At 34.4% G+C, this 20,378-nt stretch overlaps 1 protein-coding gene and 1 long non-coding RNA gene across 2 annotated transcripts; one reads left to right on the plus strand and one right to left on the minus strand.

Moving 5' to 3' along the window:
* Positions 1–3,743: 3,743 nt before the first annotated feature.
* LOC113736648 (tetrapyrrole-binding protein, chloroplastic-like) lies at positions 3,744–4,829 on the minus strand. The gene has a single exon (XM_027263710.2). The coding sequence runs from the start codon at positions 4,741–4,743 to the stop codon at positions 3,940–3,942; it is 804 nt and encodes a 267-aa protein (XP_027119511.2). The 5' UTR covers positions 4,744–4,829; the 3' UTR covers positions 3,744–3,939.
* An 11,831-nt stretch (positions 4,830–16,660) lies between these two features.
* Positions 16,661–20,077, plus strand: LOC113736893 (uncharacterized). The gene is made up of 3 exons (XR_003459855.1): positions 16,661–16,873; positions 18,662–18,738; positions 19,906–20,077. It is a non-coding gene; the product is annotated as an uncharacterized lncRNA (long non-coding RNA).
* The last annotated feature ends 301 nt before the right edge of the window (positions 20,078–20,378 follow it).

The following is a 20,378-nucleotide window of genomic DNA, read 5'->3' on the forward strand; positions in this document are numbered from 1 at the left end:
GGTCAAATATAGTATGCCTAAAAACGCCTTGCAGAAAATTGTCTCTCTACTTGCTGGTTTTTTATGGTATGGGGGTATAACGTTGCATCATGGAGTGTAATGGTTAGAGATCTGTGCACCTGTGAGATGAGGAGGCTTGAGTTTAACTTGATTGGAGGTTTTGGAACAAGATTTAGATGCTTGAATGTATCTAAAACGTTTGTGCTAAATAAGATAAAAGAGTCTGGATCAAATGCGTGCCTGACCTTTCAATGATAGGAAGATGTTTTTGGAATATTGAAGTGCCTTCTGACTGCACTCTTCATGTTTATAGAGGACAATCTTGAAGTTGTGACCTAAAGGTGAGAAGTAAATCAGGGTTGTTGTGAGAAGTTAATCAGGGTTGTGGTCGATGATGGTAAACCTACTATCCTGTTATGGGATAATGGCAAGCTAGTGGACCATTATAGCAAGCTTTTTCTAGTGATATAGTCAACCTGGTTTTTCCCATATCAATGGCATCCCTGTGGCATCCCTGTGGCTTCCCTGTGGACCATTATTGCAGGGTTTTTCTATTATCATAGTGACTGAAATTGGTAGTACTCATTCTGCCAAAGTAGACTCAAATCATACAGGATACGATGTGGAAGTGACCAGCTGGAAGGAGAGTAAATGCTCAGGTACAATCAAATTGATTCAAAGCATCCCTATACAAGTTACACCGGCCTGATCAGTATGTATGGTTGGCTTATTCACCTGCTACATTTATACTTGCTTCTGCAAGATGGCTGAGAGGTTCTCAATTGAAGTTGTCGTATAAGGTGGTTAAGACTAGGAGATGTATTTCACGCATTGCATTTATTCTTGGAAAAATCGTTCAAAACGTTTTTTTTTATATTTTGCCAAATTAATCATTTCATAATTCACTTTTAAAATGTTAACTTTTTGTACTTTACAAATTCAAGTTAGTAAAATTGGTTCCAACCTAAGTTTTTGATCACTTTTCAACTTGATATCACCACGTGACTAACATGTAGCCATTTTTTTATGTACAAAAAAAAATCATATTTCACTTTTTAGTAGCAAAAATGAATATGGATTGGGTTAAATCCACTTGTTTAAGGGAAAAATGAATATGTTTCAAGTCAAATCTTACTTTTTTAGGGCAAAAAATGAATATAAATTGGGTCAATTGTTTAATTACAAATGAGATTTCACTTTTTCACTCTTCAAAAAATAATCATGTATGGATCACGTGATCGATTCAGAAATAAAAGATAATAGAAAATCTAGATTAGAATCAAATTTTACCGACTTGATTTTGCAAGAGAGGTAAAGTTATCATTTTAAAAGTTGTAGATGAAAAAAGTCATTTGGTGAGATGTGAGAGAAGTTTTGAATAATTTTCCCTTTATTTTTTGTAAGGGTAGATTGAATACAAAGGATCGTATAATTAAAAAAAAAAAAAAAAACGAAGGGTCGTAAGAGACAATGTTGCTTGCAAATATATGGAATATGCTGCTTTTGCCATCAGATGCTGGAAATTTCTGATGACTGATTTTTTAAACATGTTTTTCCATCACCGTTGGCAAAACAATTTTGACATTAGCAAACTGAGTTGTTTGGCGGTTAGTGAATGGCATCATCCTACTTGTGGTGGTAAGATACTAAGATCGGCCCTGGCTATCACTGTCGATTGGTTGTGGTGATTTAGAAATATGGTGCTGCTTTACAAGGGCAGTGTCTAATGTCCTACAATTATGCAAACTATCAGCAAGGAGACAATGTATGTGACTCATTCGTCCAGAGGTGTCAAGAAGACACGAACAAATTGGTGACTTGTGGCGGAGCAGGAACAATCTGATCAGGTATTTTCTTAGTTTCGGTACTATTGGTTGATAGCTTGATAGTTGATACTTAGCTAATTTGTTTAATATTTTATTACTGGGGAATTCTTACCTGAGAAATAAATAAAGAAGTTAATTTAGAATCATTTCATGCAAGGAAATAATGACCAAGTGTAAGTGCAATGAAAATTTGATTTGTTTGACGAATAAAAATTTTGAGAAAAAAAAAACTAACGTGGAGACAAATATTCAATTAAGCTTAAGAAATCAGAATGCTAATTGAGTGGGATTTTAATATTTGTGTAAAAAAAATATAATTTAAAAGAAGAAAATCATGGAGAATTTGTCCAAATCAGCATTACGGAACTAAAGTATAATAAGGCGCTTTCTTATGCACACAAACATAGAGAGAAAATCACTTAAGGAGAAGGTATTACATGCTTCATGTGCATCATGTGACACGGTACGTGATGTACTAGTTTTAAATTGACAAATAATAGCGATGAATCATGTATTGTCTTCTACCTCCTAGACAAGATATAAGCAACTAAAGTACAATTATCTAGTGATAAATTATTAGTATTAGTGCACCACGTGACAATGTCAAGTGGTGCATTTGGAGTATCCAATCTAGTGATAAATGGTAGTGAGCTACGCTGAATGAGAAGGAAGTGTATTAAGAAACCTACTACTATGTGATTATCTTAGTAAGAAGGTAAATAAAATTAAGAAGTCACGAAAACCTACAAAAAGAAGGAGAATGAAAAGCTATCCAAATCAGCTCCATGATAATGTTATTGTAAAATAGAAGTAACTAATATATCAATTTGTCTAACCATAAGGGAAATATATATTGTTTCCTTAGTTTCCTAAATTGGAGGGTGGATGAGCTTGACATGCAATGGAGCAATTACCAAAAAAAAAAAAAAAAGTTTTGTTTTTGTAATTTCTAACGTTGGAAAATAGACATCACGTCAGGCATGTATGTAGAGAAATTAGAAGAATGGTTCATTTACAATTTCTTCGAGGAAGGAAATAATGGTGGAACGTAAATCCGTTGAAAATTTGACAAGATTATAAGAACATTAGACAAGAAGCCCTAACCGTGGATCTAGTCTCTCAAAACTATTAAGCTTCCTATTACCTCATTCCAATTTCCACATAATAAATGCCTGAAAAGAGAGTAGTATATACAACTCAAGTTTGACTGACAAAAAAAATTAAAGGTTTTTTTTTTAACGGGTGCCCACTAATGTTAAGTGGATATCAGTACACGTAAATCACGCATAATCTATGATGTGAATTCACACTAATAATTATTATCATATTTTGTATTTATATATTTTTTTCTATTTAAATTTACATTTTCAAAATTTTGACACGTGAATTCCATTTCGACGAGTAGCTGTAGATGCACAAACCCAAATATTAATTAAGAATAACCTCTGGATATGTAAGCAATAAAACATACTTGCCTCATTCGATAACATTACAATGTACCATCCTGCCAGTTACTGATTTGCCTAATGATCAAATTTTTGTTTAGGTACTTGGATTCTAAGAAATATAGAGTAACGTTACAATTTCTACAGACAAATGTCATATAGAATCTACATGAAAAATTAAAGTTTGAACAAAAATTTTAATTTCCCTAAATATACAAGTTTCAGCAACCTAGATCAAATTTGAATTCAAATTTCATATTTGAAGTTGCGATCAAATCGATTTATTAAAAAGAATCGATTCAATACATTTCTTATATATCTATAGGTACTAAATTGTATTTGAACTTAGATTTCCGATCAACCTATACTGGTTGATTGCCCCCATTATGTTCCGGAGCATAAAATTATACAAAAACGGGTCATTCCAAAGAAAATGAACACTAAGAAAAACAACAATCCCAGTCAATCGATGTTTTCAATGCATCTATATGTAATATGATATTAATATATAAATTCACAAATTTGTCAGTATGTTGATTCAATTTTTCTTTCTTGGCACAACTTGACAAAAATCTAAAAGCTGTAATCTGGCTTGAAAATTCCTTTGCTCAATGGTGGTTTAGCACTACTACTCCTCAGGCCTCCATTTTCTGCTCCTTTTTCTTGAGTCAATGGTTTTTCTTCTTCTTCTTCTTCTTCTTCTTCTTCTTCTTCTTCTTCTTCTTCTTCTTCTTCTTCTTCTTCTTCTTCTTCTTCTTCTTCTTCTTCTTCTTCTTCTTCTTCTTCTTCTTCTTCTCTTCAAAAGCAGGATGGCTCAATATGCGATTCAGCAACTGAGTTCCTCTGAGTGCATTAGTCAATGGGAGATGTCCCTCAGGAGTTTCATCATTCATTTCCCACGTAAATTCACTAGGAAAAGACCTGTAATTATACTGCTCAACCTCAGTATCAAGCTTCTTCATCCAACCAACTTTGAGGAAGAATTTGGTGAAGTCTCTGCTCACTTTATTCCATATCTTTTTCTGCACGCTGTAGCCATACTTGTCATTGCTGTATTTTCTCCACAGTTCATCAATGGTCCTGAGATCATCCTCAGAGATGAACTGGACTTCAGAGAAGAAAACATAGCCACGCTTCTGGGCTGCTTCACCAGCTAGAACGATGAGGAGACGGCGGGTTTCTTCGTCGGCTTGCCGGAAGTCTTTCAAGGACAAATGTTGTTGAAGGAGGTCAAAAGAGATGGTTTGTGAGGTGGAAGGAGTGGTGGAGGAGGTGGAAGTGGTGGATGATAGGGAAAAAGTGGCGAAGATTGACTGGGAAAGAGATAGGGTGTTGCTGGTTTTTGTAGTTGTTGGTTTGAGAAAGGAGGAGGAGGTGGAGGAGAAATTGCTTCTTGGGCAGTCTATGGAGTGGCGCCGCCGTAGAGAACGGTGGTGATGGTGGTGGATGGACTTGAAATAGTTAGTGGCCATAAAGAATTTATCGTTTGTGATGAGAGTTTGTTTGATTGTCCAGAGAGAATCAAGAATGAAATGTAGGAGAAATAATAAAGGGGGATTTGGGCCAAAGATAAGAAGTGTGTGAGAACTGAGCTGTGAAATCAAACGGGTCATCAGGAGCAATAAAATGCTGGAATGTGATTGGCTAGAAAGGGGTGAGGTACGATACTCTATCTTTATGAAAATCAGTCATTAAAGTTCCAAAAATACTCTTTAACTTATTTGGCTCCCATGTCTTGATGCTAAGGTATCAAAGGATGAATTGTGACCTGAAAAAACAAGTAAAGGGGAAACGCAGAAGGAAACTATTATTGTACACAAGTTAATGGGGAGTCCTTTTTTCTCTTCAAAAAAAAATAAAAATCAGATACTTATAACGGTTTAGCTAATAGATGTTCATTAAGTATTCATTAAAAGTAATAGGATTCTAAAAAAAAAAGTGTCACAATTCAGGAAATGCAATAAATATGAATGTATATATTTATATGATAACTTAGATGTGATTTAGGTGTCGTTTTAAGTGCTTCTTAGGTACCATTAGAAAAATTCTATATATAATTGATAAAAAATAGAAAAATAACGAACTTTTAAAATCCAAGATATTGCACCAAATACAAAACAGATATTGAAGTTAGATGGAATGAAAATAGTTAACTCAAACACCAACCGATGGCTACTTTCAATTTAAGCTACCCGGGCAATTCAATTTTGCTACCTTTAATCAATGATGAAAAGGTGATATATGTGAAGAGAGAAGACAAATTAAGAAATCTACTAATATTTGATTTTAGAAAAAAGAAAAAAATAATAAGTGAACATCTACAGAATGAAAGAGAACGAAGAGCTGTTTAAATCGATCCCATATGAATGTCATTACAAAGAAGGAAAAAATGTAATTGGTTTACAATTGTCAAATTATAAGGAATATTTGAGATTTGACAGATCTGATTGGAAGATAATTAATTTCCAATTGACCAACTACAAGAAGAAGAAAAGAAAAGGGCATAGAGTTTACTCGATAGCTGGCCATATTACGAGAGAAGAAATTTTTTACCATAGTAACTTTCAATTAAATACCAACACTACCCTTGACGAGTCAAAGTCTCAATCTCATCAATTGAATTGCATGATCCCACCACATCTTTAGTTTGTGATTTATTCAGTTTCTCCCCTAATTATCTCTCTCTTAGTAATTCTATCTCTACAAGTCGGATAGAAATGTCAATCCTCTCTAGTACATCTCACCCTTATTTATCAGACAGCTGTCCTCCTCCATCTTTAGCCTTCCCTGTCTCAATATTTTTAATTTCTTTTTTTTTCTTCAATAAAATAAAGCCTCTCAAAGTTATAACCAATTAAGATGTTCAATAAAAAGGGGAAGAAAAAAGACTACCGATTAGGATGTAAAAGGGTTAAGAAAACCTGAAATAACAATGAAAAGTTTTAATTAAGAATAGAGGATACAAGCACTTCGTTGTCAAATGGACAATTAACAAACCTTTAACTAGGTTAGATGAATATGAGACAATGTATATGTATTATTATATGGAGTTAGACTTGTGAAGGGTATTGTGGGTATTTTAAATGAAAGTTGCTCTAGCGCCAATCTTACTTGATTTACTAAATTGAAAATTTGAATATCTTAAAATTTTGATATGGATAAATTACAAAAGAAGGAAAAGAACAGATGAATTAATGAAGAATCTTTGCATGAAAGGAAATAACAAAGGAACATAAAGTGCACTAAAGTCTATTTGGTTTGAATAGCAAAATTAAAAGGGGAAAAACTTGGAAAATGGGTAAATGAATAAGTGAATTTTTTAACGAGGGTGCAACTTTTACACAATTCATGACAATGAAATAGGTTACATTCAAAAAAGCATCAAAAACAAATATTATAATTAAAATTTTAAAGATGCAATTTGAACATTGGTTGAAGAAGTAAGTGCGCCCCATAAGAACCTAGCATTGCCATGTCATGATGACAGGATGCCATCATAACATGGCACTAAAAGGTCATCATAGCATGGCCCATTAATGAGTCAACATGTGGGACCCATATACTAGCATCGCATGGGATATGCGGCAGGGACGGTTATCAGAAGGATCGTTTCTGAGCAGTTTACGGTCAATATTTGATCAAAAAATATTATACGGTCCAAATTTCATTTTATATCGCGATTTTAATAAGGGCAAATTACATTTTAGCCCCTTGTGGTTTTCGCAAAAACCACATAACCCCCCATCGTTCAAAAAGCTATACATAAACCCCCTGTGGTTTGGGTTGAACTGGCAAATAGACGGAAAACACCCACCGTAACGATTCGTGGGCAAAATGTCCAAATTACCCTAATATAAATACAAAAAGGAAGCAGATGAGTCAGATTCTTCCTTGTTCTGTCTTTGTCGTGAGAAAAGGAGAGAAAAACATGACCACCGAATGAAGGAGAGAAATTTAACCCACAAAGATCTACCATTGAAGACCAAAAAGTAGCTGTGAAAGAGCATCACGAAAGCTGTTGTTGCATCTGGTAAGTTTTTTGACATCATTTTAGCATATAAGATGCACTTGCATAGTTTTTGAACAGAAACTATCAGGCATTGGAAAGTTAATAAATCAGTGATTATTTTGCTTAAGCGTTGATTAATTTAAAATTTTGCTGCTTTGGGACAATCTGTATTATCATATTTAAGCATAGAATATTTTATCGACTAGAATTGAATTTATGCATTAAGATTAGGGTAAAGAAAATTGCATTCGGGAGTAAAGAAAATCCCGCCTGCATAATAACGTTGAAACCCGCAAGCGAGATTCTGTGTTTTTTCTATTTCAAGGTTAGCTCGCATGCGGGTTAATGTTATATTTGAGCGCGAGAAGAAAAAATTGGTAATTAGGCTCTTTGGGCATTATAAGTAAATATTTAAATTAATGGCAGTTTTATTACACCAATATTATTGTATTATCATTATTATGATTATTGTATTATTTCTTATGCAAATATAACATTTTATTATTTAAATTTGATTTTATTTTTACAATTTATAAAATTTTTATCACTTATATAATATTTTTAAAACCCTAATACATCTAAATTTGATTTTATTTTTCAAATTTATAAGATTTTTATTTTAAAAAATGGGATACGGATAAGATATCCGGTTGGTTCGATTTGCATAGGTGCATATGAGAATATCCGAATACTCTTTAAACCCGCATGCGGGTTTAAGGAGATTATGGCAACTCTCTGACACACTAGTTACCCGTCCAACTTGTGTGTAACTAAAATATATTTAAATAATATATTTCATATTTTTGTTATTTAGAGTTTAACAAAACATTAATATTGGGTAGATTTGAGGGATATGCATAATTTTGCATATTTGTAGGAATATTAGAAAATGGAAAATTTGGGTAAATTCCCAAATTTTGGAGGTAAGGTGCAATCCAAGAACTAAAACAGTCATTTATAAAACCTTAACAGTCATTTATAAAATAGTCATTTCTAAAACCTTATCATCACTGCCTCACCAGTTGAACGAAAATTGCAGGTTTGTTCAGCTTCTATCTTCACGGCATTTCTTCTTATTTTTCTTTCGTTCTCTATCTTGGGTTCCTTCACCAACTTTCAGTGCAAAGTCAGCAACAAAGTATTTCGGAAGATGGAAAGAGATGAGGAGCACCCATCTAGGCTTTATTGGGTACGTCAAATTGGTCAGGGGTAATATGGGTATGTTTCCTACTGCTACCAGAAGAACAGGCGCGTTTTGCCCACGAATCGTTACGGTGGGTGCTTTCCGTCTATTTGCCAGTTCAACCCAAACCACAGGGGGTTTATGTATAGCTTTTTGAACGATGGGGGGGTTATGTGGTTTTTTCGAAAACCACAAGGGGCTAAAATGTAATTTGCCCTTTTAATAACATATGTGAGATTCACAAAATTTTGTTCTAAAGTTATACGTTATTCAAAATAAGTTACATCATGTGCAAACAAAGTTACGCGCCATACAAAATGTACATAATTATCAGGAATGGTTGTACCTGCCCGTGATCCCATGGCATGTGGTCCACGTGGCTTAAACTAAAAAAAGGCTAAAAAATTGGTTCTTAATTCAATCATACTAACTTTTGATGTAGTAAATATTGCTACTAATTGAGTTTTTTGAGTGTTGATAATTTTACTAAGGATTGTTTACGTGGAAGATCACTTGTGAATCTTGGTTACCCAAGTTCTTTTAAAGCCTTGTGGTGAATGGAGTAGAAGAGAAAATTAAATGATGAAGTGGCACTGAAGTCAAGTCACGACCCATGTGTATTCAGATAATATTTTTGTAAGTCATGAACTTTCTTTACATAAGGAATTTCTATCTGAGCTCTACCAGTCAAATTAGGTATATTAGGAAAATAAGCACAAACTATTCTATTCATGGTGTGTTTTGAATATTACTCTCTCTAGCACACTTTTGTGTCTAGGTTCAAATATTTTTTAAACTCAAGACCAAATCCTTCGCTGAACTATTCTGGACTTCATTCTTCTCAAGCAGGCTGAAACAGCCATATACTTGTTTTAACCCAAATGAATTCTTACCACGCTTTTAAAAAGGATACTTGTTGAGATATCCCACATCGATTTGAGGAAAGGAATGGAATGTGTATAAAAACTTGGGTGCTTGGACTATTGAGTAAGTTGGATTAATCAATTTGAACCATTGAATTTTGGTCCAAAAATTGTTTAGTCCAACTCCTAGACCTGGGTCGTAAGGGTATCGGAGCAAATTTTGCGTGGTTTCTGTCTGGGTCAACGGATTATGGTTTTGACTATTCAAGGAAATGCAATAACTAAGTGCTGTGTAGGGTTAAGTGCCACATCGAATGGGTATCACTCTGAAGCCCGTATGAGCCGTTTGAATTCTAACAGGTTTTACGAGAACGCAAAATCCTAAAGATGGGGAGAATGAAATATCTCACATCGATTTGAGAAAGGAAATGGAATGTGTATAAAACCTTGGGTGTTTAAACTATTGAGTAATTTGGGTTAATCATTTTGGGCTTGTGGATTTCAGTCCAAAAGTTGCTTGGACCAATTCTTGGACTCGGATCGTGACACTTGTCTTATTGAATAATCCATCTTCTCTTTAAAAGGTCCGGTGGCATCTCTTTCAAAATAACTTTCCAGAACTTTTGAGCCTTGAGTATTTTTATCTTACTTTTACAAACCATAGAAAGAGTTCGGGTAGAGTTTTTGAGTTTTCTGACAAAGCAAGACAACGCTACTCGGGTGGCAAAGAACTCCGTAGACTAGGTTTGTTGTTAAAATGATTGTGTTTGAGCATGACAAAAAATATAGTAAAGCGAGGTTGCTACTGAAAACAATAAAAATCTCGATGAAGTAATTGCATTTGAGCCATAAAAGAAAAGGCATATTGTATTAAGCTAATTTGTGTTGCTGCCATAGGTGTAAAGAAGAACAGCATGGATCTTAATCAATACGGTTATTAGTTTCAATATCCAAAGAGGAGAAAGACCTTTGACAGTGAGTATTAGCCTTTAGTGCCGAAATACTATAAATGTCTGTCCTGATTTATTCTTCTTTTTTTTTATTTCGCCGCCGAACTACTATAAATCTCTGTCCTTGTTTACTCTTTTTTTTTTGGAATAATTTCACATACCTCTCCTGAGGTTTCTGATACTTGCACTGACACCCTCCAAGGTTTTAAAAATTTCACTGACCTCCCCTGGCAGAGATTTGGAGAACTTTGCTTATATCATGATAGCTGAAATTACCACTTTGTCCTATGAAATTGGGACTAATAAATAATGTAAATTTTGGGGAAAAAATGCATCAAAATTAGTTAATTACATTTAACTAGAATAACATAAATTTGATGTCTAATTAAGCTAATTAGAACTCCATTACAGAAAGGTGCCAATTGAGGAAGAAATTGGGTGCCATTTTTTGTGACTGGTATGATTTGACAAAGATGATTGATCAAATTTCTAATATTGTAGCCATGTAACTAGAAGGGAAGAAATAGAGAAAAAAAAAACAAAGGAAAAAGAAGAAGAAAATGGAGACAAAGTGAAGATGCTATTCATTTATTAGGAGTAAAGGTGATTTAAAGCAGAAATCAAGGTATAAATTTCCTTTTCATCTTAGCCTCCTATTACAAAGTGTTCTTGTGAATTGATTTCAAGAAAACTAGTATATTATCTACAATACATTATGAACTACTTTACTTGATCAGTAGATTTTTTAGTTGGTAATAAAACTAAATTCTTGTTCTTCATGTATCCTGTTGTTATGTGTAAATTTATACTATGAGAAAGGGATATTAGAAAGATATTAAGAGTTGAAATAAATATTGGTGTGTTGTTTTAAATCTTATATTAAGTAAAAGTTGTATTTTGTTGTTGACATATGAGGGTGAATTCCATGATTCTCCCCTATGGTTTTCTACTAAATGTTTTCACTATGAACTCTAAATGCAGCACAAAACAATAACTTTATATGCTCCCAAACCTTTGCTGCTCATAATCATAATCTTGAGGGTGTAGATGCAATTGTGATGCTTATATACACTTCCAGCTGAATAAAAAATCTGGCAGTTAAAACTTACAGGTAGCCATTGCTATGGCTGTTAAAACATTGCTAATGTTTCCATGTGATGTTTGAAAGTTTTTGAATTATATTGACACTCCCTCAACTTTACTAATCATTTCAACCTTTTAATAACTTGCAATCTTCTACTAATACATGGACCAAGAGGGCATTCATGGAATAAAAATCTCATCTTACTCATGAAAATAATATTTTAATCATATTTGGACTGAATTGTTACCAAAATCTCAAAAGGGTGGTTAGTGAAATTTTTAAAACCTTAGGGACTGTCAGTGCAAGTGTCAGAAACCTCAGGGGAGGTTTGTGAAATTATCCCTTTTTTTTTTTTAATTTGGCTGCAAATTTACTTTGAGAGTCATTATTGCTTTTATTGCATGCATCTCTATTAATGTTGTTTGCTCACTTAAGTTACTTGGTATAACGTAAGTGTTTGCATTGTGGTATTTTCGTAGTGGGACAGTTTTGATTTAATACTTTCAATCCATTTCATTGGAATTTTTCAAATCTGAAAAAGTTCTTAAATTTAGCCAAAATTATATATGAACCTATTCACCATCTCTCTAGGTTCGCCTATTCGGGACAAGAATAACTTTTGGAACCTCAACCAGGGCAGCTTACAACTAAAGGTTGCCATTTGTTTACATAAGGATCTTTTTTTTTTCATGTCCCCTGAGATGACTTCCTCTTTTATAACTCAAATATCATACAAATTTTAGCAACACCAAGTAATTATTTTATGAGATATGTCACCAAATTTTAACACACCACACACAGTAATCTACACACTACACTACTACAACCTAATTAGCCACAAAATAGTCTTCAAGTGTCTATTGACCGAAACAATTTTCTAATTGTATAAATGCATACAGAAAATTTTATAATTTTTATTCTTTTAAGCAGATCTTTTTTTATTATGTTCCATGAGATGAGAAGTTAGTTACGAAGAAGATAAATCCTAGTTTTGTTGGACTACAGAGACGGCCAGAGGAGACGAGAGAGACTCCATGTAGTCTTATAGCTCTAGTCGAATTTTTCTTTTTTTTTTCTCTCTCTTTAGATTTTCTCAAAAATCTTATAAAACTTGAATTAATGTTATATCTTGTTAGCTTAAACTATAAGGTTATATATAGATAAATAGATACTCTACTTCCTATAGGAAATACAAAGTGGTTCCAAAAGAATTTAGTTTCTATTTTCTAATATAACTCTCATTTTTTAGGACTTAACCTTTTCACATTGTAAGTCCCTCACAAATTAAACTATAACTTATTAAAACTTATCATTCAAGCCTTTACTTGAATTCCTTTTAATTTTGCTAATGAAACCCTTAATGTGGACCTGTTAAGTTCTTATACACGTTGGTAATGACTATAAGTTATAACTCTCAAAATAAATAAGAGCTAGATATATTAAATTCTTTTGAATTTATCATTGTTTCAACTAATCAATCAACTTAGTTTTATAGATCAAGATTAACATGTAGCAATGCATCATAACCACTCAAGCAATGCAAAAGTCAACTAGATAACTTCACAATTCCTTACATGTTCACCATGTAATTAATATCCCTTACCATGTTCCTTGCATGTTCTCTATGTAATTAATATCCCTTACCATATTTATCTCGCATTACTCTAAAGTATGAAATATGTGGCAACTATAATATGATTAATGATAATTTTTTGTTACCAAAATATAATTGTGACTACCCCATCTCATCTTAAGACGCACCCTAGGCCTTAGTGGACCACCTGCCTGACTCTGGCCAGAATTCACTGCAATGAACTCCCAAAAGTAACATTTACTCTATCAATTAATCATGACATTCACACTTATGTACAACCCAATAAGATTAGAGTATGAGTTTATTTACTAATTCTCAAAATACAAGATTGTCTGGAAAAGATACAAAGTAGAACTTCAAGATCAGGCTTGCTAATCTCTATTCCTTCCGCCCTCATACCCTATAAGGAAAACAAACTAAAGGGTTGAGTTTATGCCCAGTGAGGTCCTAAAAGAAACAATCAATAATAAACATTTCAATTCAGGTCAAAACACTGTACAATTCACGATATAATAACTTATTCAATATAAAATGTACAAGCTCTCTTTGGAAGTAATTTCAATATCATTGCACACTCTGCCAAAATCACCCCCTTATATCCTCCAAACCAATAAGCAATCCCCTTCAATTAATAGTCATTTCAATAGTCATTGTACTACAAGGTAATACTCGAGTATACCACACATTTACCCAAGGTTGCTAACCTATCCGACCGAGCCCGCCGTTGGCTCGAATAGGTCGACTAACGAAGGGTTTTGGGGTCCAATTCAACAGATGTGATAGCATACACATATGGCTTACAATCATGCACATTTAGTCCAACGATTAAGGCCATAGAAATCTCAAATTTGATTAGGTAAAGTGCGATAAAATACGCGCTCGTCTATCAACCATAATGCAGTAAGTAACTCAAGTTTAAGTACCAACATGGCAATTAGGCACATCTAACAATTTTCATCATTACTTTCCAACAATCACCAAGCGAACAAGTAGGCAACAAGTACTAAACCAATACAGATATTTAGTCATAAACGCACATAAGGAACACTCACCCTAAGTGAACAATTTACACCTTCGCTTTGGGGTTTCCTTCTTGCACCTTATTGCCTCCTGAGACAAGTTATAATTACCATAATTATTTAACTATTCATTTGGTATAAATCTTAGGAAAATTCCTACATGCATGCTGATTTCCAGCCACCAATTATAGTTTCAAGAGTGTTTAACCTATACTCAAGTTTTTGGTGAAACAAATCAGCTTACCTCTCCTATGAATCTCATACATTTATCTCACTTTTAACCCAAGAAATTCAACATGCAAACCACGATATATATAGTAAAACATGTGTAAAGCAATAATATACCAATATCTATCAAGATTCAAAGCTACATGTTCTACTCCAGCAAAAAATCCATGGTACTTTGAATTCCATGTGGAATAGTATTAGCCATATATATTCTTCCCCCCTTGCTTTTTTGAGATAGGTTTGGAATCCCATGAGGACGTTTGGAGGTAAAATTTCTTTTTGAGGGCCAAACCATTGCCACCAATGGTTGAACTAAATTGGGAATTCTCTGCTACAACCTTCTTTGAATGTAAAAAACCAGGAATGATTGAATGGTTTATACAAAAAAGCACGATACCATGCCATTTTGTAATCTTGATAAGTGAATCCATCTGGAATGAATCTAACTGAGAAAGATTTCTTTGAATAAAGAGAAGTCCATTCATTAGGAGAACAAACTTTCTTTATGATACATTTTGAATGGCTAATTATTTCTGGGTTCTTTTTATCTGGAATAGGGAAAATTTCCACAGACTGAGTATCTGTGAGAATTAATTCATAATAATCCAGATTTTTTGATGGATCATCAGGTTGCCAGAAACATTTTGAAGGAAAAAGTCTTTGAGTAAAAGAGATGAAAACTTTAAATAGCAGAGCCTTTGAGATGAAATCAAACTTCGAATTGTTATTGAACTTCTTGAATGAGAGAGTATACAAAGAAATATAAAACTGAGAAAGTAGAGGTTTACAGAGAGATTTCAGGATGGCTAAAAACTCGATGCCTCTACAACTGATTTTGAGTTCTATTTATAGAGACTTCCGTCTTTGAATTTCATCTTCATTTGATTGCCGACACTTTCATTTGAATTTCATTTGCTTTTTCTGCCGACACCTTATCTTCTTTTGATTGGTTACTTTTGAGATTCTTATCCTTTGAAATCTTATCGTTGGCCGATAACTTTATCAAAAGTCTGTCGGATCTTGAGCATATGGACCACCGAAAGGATCAAAAGTAGATTCTGTTGACGATCCAGCTGACTCATCTTTTTTGTCTTGACTTTGCAAATAATTTAGGTATTCTTTGAGCATTTCCGGATTTTGCATCATCTTTTTCATTTGCTACTCTGATTTTCAATTAAGTTTTAGGTATATGCCTTATTCAATTTTATGCCTGGGATGGTTCTGGTATCAGAGCCAAACCGATGTTATACAGATACTATTGATTGTTTTGAAATATATCTTGTCTTAAATTTCTAATTTAGGCATTCATGTTAAAAAACTTATTTATAAATTTATCTTAGCATTGGTAAGACTTAGAGGCTTTGTAAGCCGGTTGGTAAGTCCAGGATAGGATGTTCCACGCCTAGGCTCGGTTATTCCTGATAAGATAAAAGAGTAAATAAAATATTAAACATAGCCGCCTTTCTTAGACAATTAAAGATAGGATCTAGTTCAAAACAACCAAGTATAGTTCAAAGTCATGAATATCATATGCCTATAAATAATTCAGATTGGACTATTCCTGAAGAAAAAGTAGAACATATTTACAGGATAGGACCCTTAGATTTCAAAGCAGCTTTATCAGTTAAAACACATGAAGAAACAATTTCTATTCAAGAGGAATATCAATCCATTCCATTATTAAATCATAATACAATTCAAAAGTATCTTAGTAAAGGATATAGATATATTCATATAGGCTTAATTCAAGTTGCGGTTAAACCCTTATTTCATTTAGGAGTAGATGCACCTATATATCTAGCTTTAAGAGATACTAGACTCAAAATGTGAGGACTCGAAAAAAAAAAAAACTATTATTTTTAAATCCCTATTTTTGGCTAAATTAATTATTTATTTGGATTTTTGCCACGAATAATATTTTCTAGCCTTATTAGACTTAAGTACATGGTATTATAGCTTCGTTATATTTTTAAAGTATCTCGTTTCAAAAAAATTATTTTCTTAGAAGTTTGTTTAGTGAAAAAGTGAAATCGCGTTTGGAAAATTTTAATCGATTGAGAGTACAATAAGTTTGGAAAATTGGAGACTTGTACAATGGTCCTAAAATAGGTAATTTTAGGTTTAAGTACTCAAGTGATAGTTAGTGGTACGATCGTTACAAGAATTTCTTGAAGGTTTCACTTTATCGCGCCTAAATTGGAAATACGCGTTTTCACGCGCGCGATTAATTGAGGGACTTTAGACCATTATTTTGGGACAATTAAGAGTGAATAATATTTATATGAATATAAGTGCATTAGAGGTTCAGTGCACTAGTGAAATAAACTTGAAAGGAATCGAGCCCAAAATGCGCGCGTACACACGCGAGAGAGAGTTGACTTTCGGCGAATTGTGGCCACACATTTAAGCTTACTTTAGAAGCTTTATTTCAGCATATCACACGCCTCTTTCCCTCTCATTTGGCTGAACCATCAGCTGCAACAAAACAACTCCAAGTTTTACAAATTTCATCTCCAAATCTTGCTCAAACCTTCACCAAATTCAACCAAAATTTAACTACACTTAGCTCAACACTTGGGAAGTTCATCTAACTACAAAAACAAGGAGCTTTCCACGGATTTCTTGGAGCTTCTAAGGACCGAAAATCCTGCCTAGTTCATCAACCAAAGTAGGTAATGATCCAACACTCTAATCTTGGTTTATGGAGGTTGATTAACACCTTTAAGCTCTTGTATTCATATGGGTGGTTGTTATTGTTGGAAAATTTGGAAGGTGGGCTCTATGAACTCCCACCCTTGTCTTGATGGCTGATGTGATGATTGATGATGGATTTAATGTTGGTTTAGTGCTCAAAATGGTAGATTAATGGTGTATTATTAGTAGAAACTTCAAGGAGTGCATGGAGTAAAAAGTTTCGATTCTGCCCCTTCTTTGAACGTACCTATTTCTGCAGAATTTTGGGGATTTAATGGCTGGTATATGATGGTTATATGTTGTATAGATGGTGTACAAAATTTCATTCAAAAATATTGAGGTTTAGTTGGGCAAATGAATTAATTTCGTGAAGGTAGCAGACCTGGAAACTGTTCCCGTAATGCTCAGATCAGCTTTCTTGTTTCGTCCATAACTCTGTGCTCCGACGTCGAAATCGAGTGCCGTCAGTGGTATTTGAAACTAGACATTCCCACCTTTCCAACGGTATGAAATGTATATTCTGATTCCATGTATGTGAGCCGAACCAACCTTTTAAAGTCGGCTGTTCTGTTTCTCTGTTTTCCTGGAACGAAATGCTGAGGCTGCAACTTGTGGCTCGAATTCGAGCTAGTTGTGTGCCGAATTGCAAAATGATTTCTTCTGTGAAATTTTAGCTCTATGAATTTCTTTTCCAACGCCATAAACCATGCCCAATTCCGAATTAAGTTGAGTGATTTATGATCAAAATACGGAACCTGCCCTGCTCTTGAAAACCCTAACTTTTGGACAGATTTGATGCAAGGCTTGGTGTAGACTTGCTAACTGAATATTTTGGTGCTAAACACTTATGAAATGTGCCATGAATGTTCCTTAGGCTTTGCCTACACTAATGAGCCATGTTTGAGGAATTTTTCCTTGACCAAATGTTTGGAATGGAAAACAAAAGGGCTCAAGGCAGTTTTGTCTTAGGATTTTCGAAACTTTGGTTGTTTGAGTGACTACATTCCCGAAGGTATTTTTTCATGAAATTTGATAGAGGGATACACTTTATATAGGAGTATTATACTGCCGAATTTTGTACCAATCCAAGTCCATTTCAATACCTAACTAAAGTCCCAAAGTTGGAAGCTCAAATCTGGAAATTTGTTCCCCAGTTTTGAATTTTTCCCTAACTTTGAGCTACCGTATCTCGGTGCTCGAAACTCCGATTCTTGATCCGATTTTTCTGTTAAAAACCTTACTTGCAACTCTAATTTAGTTATAGATTTCAGAGGCTAGCTCGCAACGTGTGAATTTTTCTGAATTTCCAAAGTTAGCGAAAAACCAACCCCAACACAACCTTAAGTACTCTGAAACAGTAACTTTGAGCCCATTTTTGAATATCTTCCATTTAGAATCATGGAAAAGTGTCTTCTAAGAACTTTTAGTACTTTCTAAGAAGTTTCCAACGGTACTAAGTTTTCCAATTTTGGACTTGTGTAGAGTGAGATACGATTTTTCAAAGACTCGTATCAAAACGAAAATTTTCCGAATTCTAAGAAAATGGAGTTTTTCAAGTACTCCTTATTCCTTTAATATTTCTTGAACGTTTTATACTTGATTTCCCAAAATGAAAACTCGATTACTGTGTACTTTAAGAAACTCCATTTAAACCTCGATTTACGAGTAATTAAGGTTCGTTTTCATGAAATTTCTTTAGATTGTACTAGTGTACAATCTTCCTTGATAATTGGGATATGAGTAATACTTCACTATTATGTGTTCAGGCGCACACAAGAGGAACTTCAAGAGGATCCCACGGTGGACGCTTGAACTTCGAGTGCCGTTTCTTCTTGTTTACTTGGTGAGTGTCAAGTGCATGTTAAATACTTATATAATTGAAATGTGAATTGTACAAGTGTTATACATGATACGTAAAGTTGTTGAGACGAGTGTGTATTTTATCGCGCTCGTTCTCCTTTGGAGAATGCTACAGTTAAAATGTGCTATGTGAATTGATATTCGAATTGTGTGAAATGAATTGTTATAGGAATTAAGTGAAGTGTTGTTATTGCCAACCATATTTGTGTTGTGATGTCGAGTGGAGTGAGCCTCCTCGACTTATGTGTATATACGTGAGGACACCCTCGTTCTCTCTTTCCTTTAATTATGCAATACTTGTTACATGGATACACATGATCGGTAACTGTTCATAGACATGTTTAACTCGTAAGCTCTGAGGGGAAGCATGTACCACACCGATTCGGGTGGGAGGTACCTCTCATCCCGGCTCAGTGCTATACTCGGTTCCCTGAGCGATAGTATGTACTACACCGATTCGGGTGGGAGGTACCTCTCATGTTGACTCAGAACCATAAACAATAATTGGTAATTGTACATGAATATGTTTAACTCATGATCTCTGAGCGGATAGCATGTACCACACCAATCTGGGTGGGAGGTACCTCTCATACCGTCTCAGTGCTATAACTGGTTCTCGGAGCGATAGCATGTATCACACCGATTCGGGTGGGAGGTACCTCTCATGTCGACTCAAAACTATAAATAAGGTATAAGTCGATTGGAGCGATGTCTCATCGACCACTGAGCGATAGCATGTACCACACCGTTTCGGGTGGGAGGTATCTCTCATGTCGACTCAGAACCATAAACGTGTAATCGATTCCCTAAGCGATAGCATGTACCATACCGATTCGGGTGGGAGGTACCTCTCATGTCGACTCAGAACCATACTTGAAAAAGTGAAATTCTACGGACTTGATTACCTAATCGGGTGATGGAATGTCATCACAAGGAAGTATTAGATTGAACTTTGACAAAACAAATAGAAATTAGCTCATAAGAGCTCCTGTATCCTACTCAAGGGTATCTTAGTATAAATTGTGAATCACCTGAATATTATAGCTCTCATTCTTGTGTAAGTGCTATTGTTATTTGGACTACGCGTGTTGCATGTTTTCTTGGCCTCACGAGCATTCGCTCACCCCGTTAGATTTGTTTTCTTTAACAGGAGCTGAAATGGAAGGAATTGTGGAGAGGACGATTTGATGGCCCTTTTGATTAGAATTTTGAATGTATTCGTTTAGACAACTTTTGGAAGCTGTATATTTTAGTAATTTAAGATATTTTGGTAACTTATGATGTAAGACTTGAACGATTATTAAGGAATTGACTTTCCTTTATACCTTCGACTTTTAGTATCGATCGGTTATTCTTAAGTTTGAAGGGAAATTGTACCGAGTCCTGGCGAGAGCTGGGCAGGCATCTCGCGGACACCCTTGGGTTCGCCCTTGGGAGAAGTGGGGGCGTCACACAAAAGATATAAAACATCACTTTTGTCTATGATTCAAACAAATGTATGCAATGGACCCATTTATTTTAATTGTGCTCCAAATTTTTCAGTCGATTTAATAGATCCTCATGTTTTGAATTCAGTCATATTAGATATTCATTTATAAGGTGATGAATTTGAAAAATATACAA

Source organism: Coffea arabica, chromosome 3e (genome assembly GCF_036785885.1).
Source record: "Coffea arabica cultivar ET-39 chromosome 3e, Coffea Arabica ET-39 HiFi, whole genome shotgun sequence".
In the NCBI taxonomy this organism is placed as follows: Eukaryota; Viridiplantae; Streptophyta; class Magnoliopsida; order Gentianales; family Rubiaceae; genus Coffea; species Coffea arabica.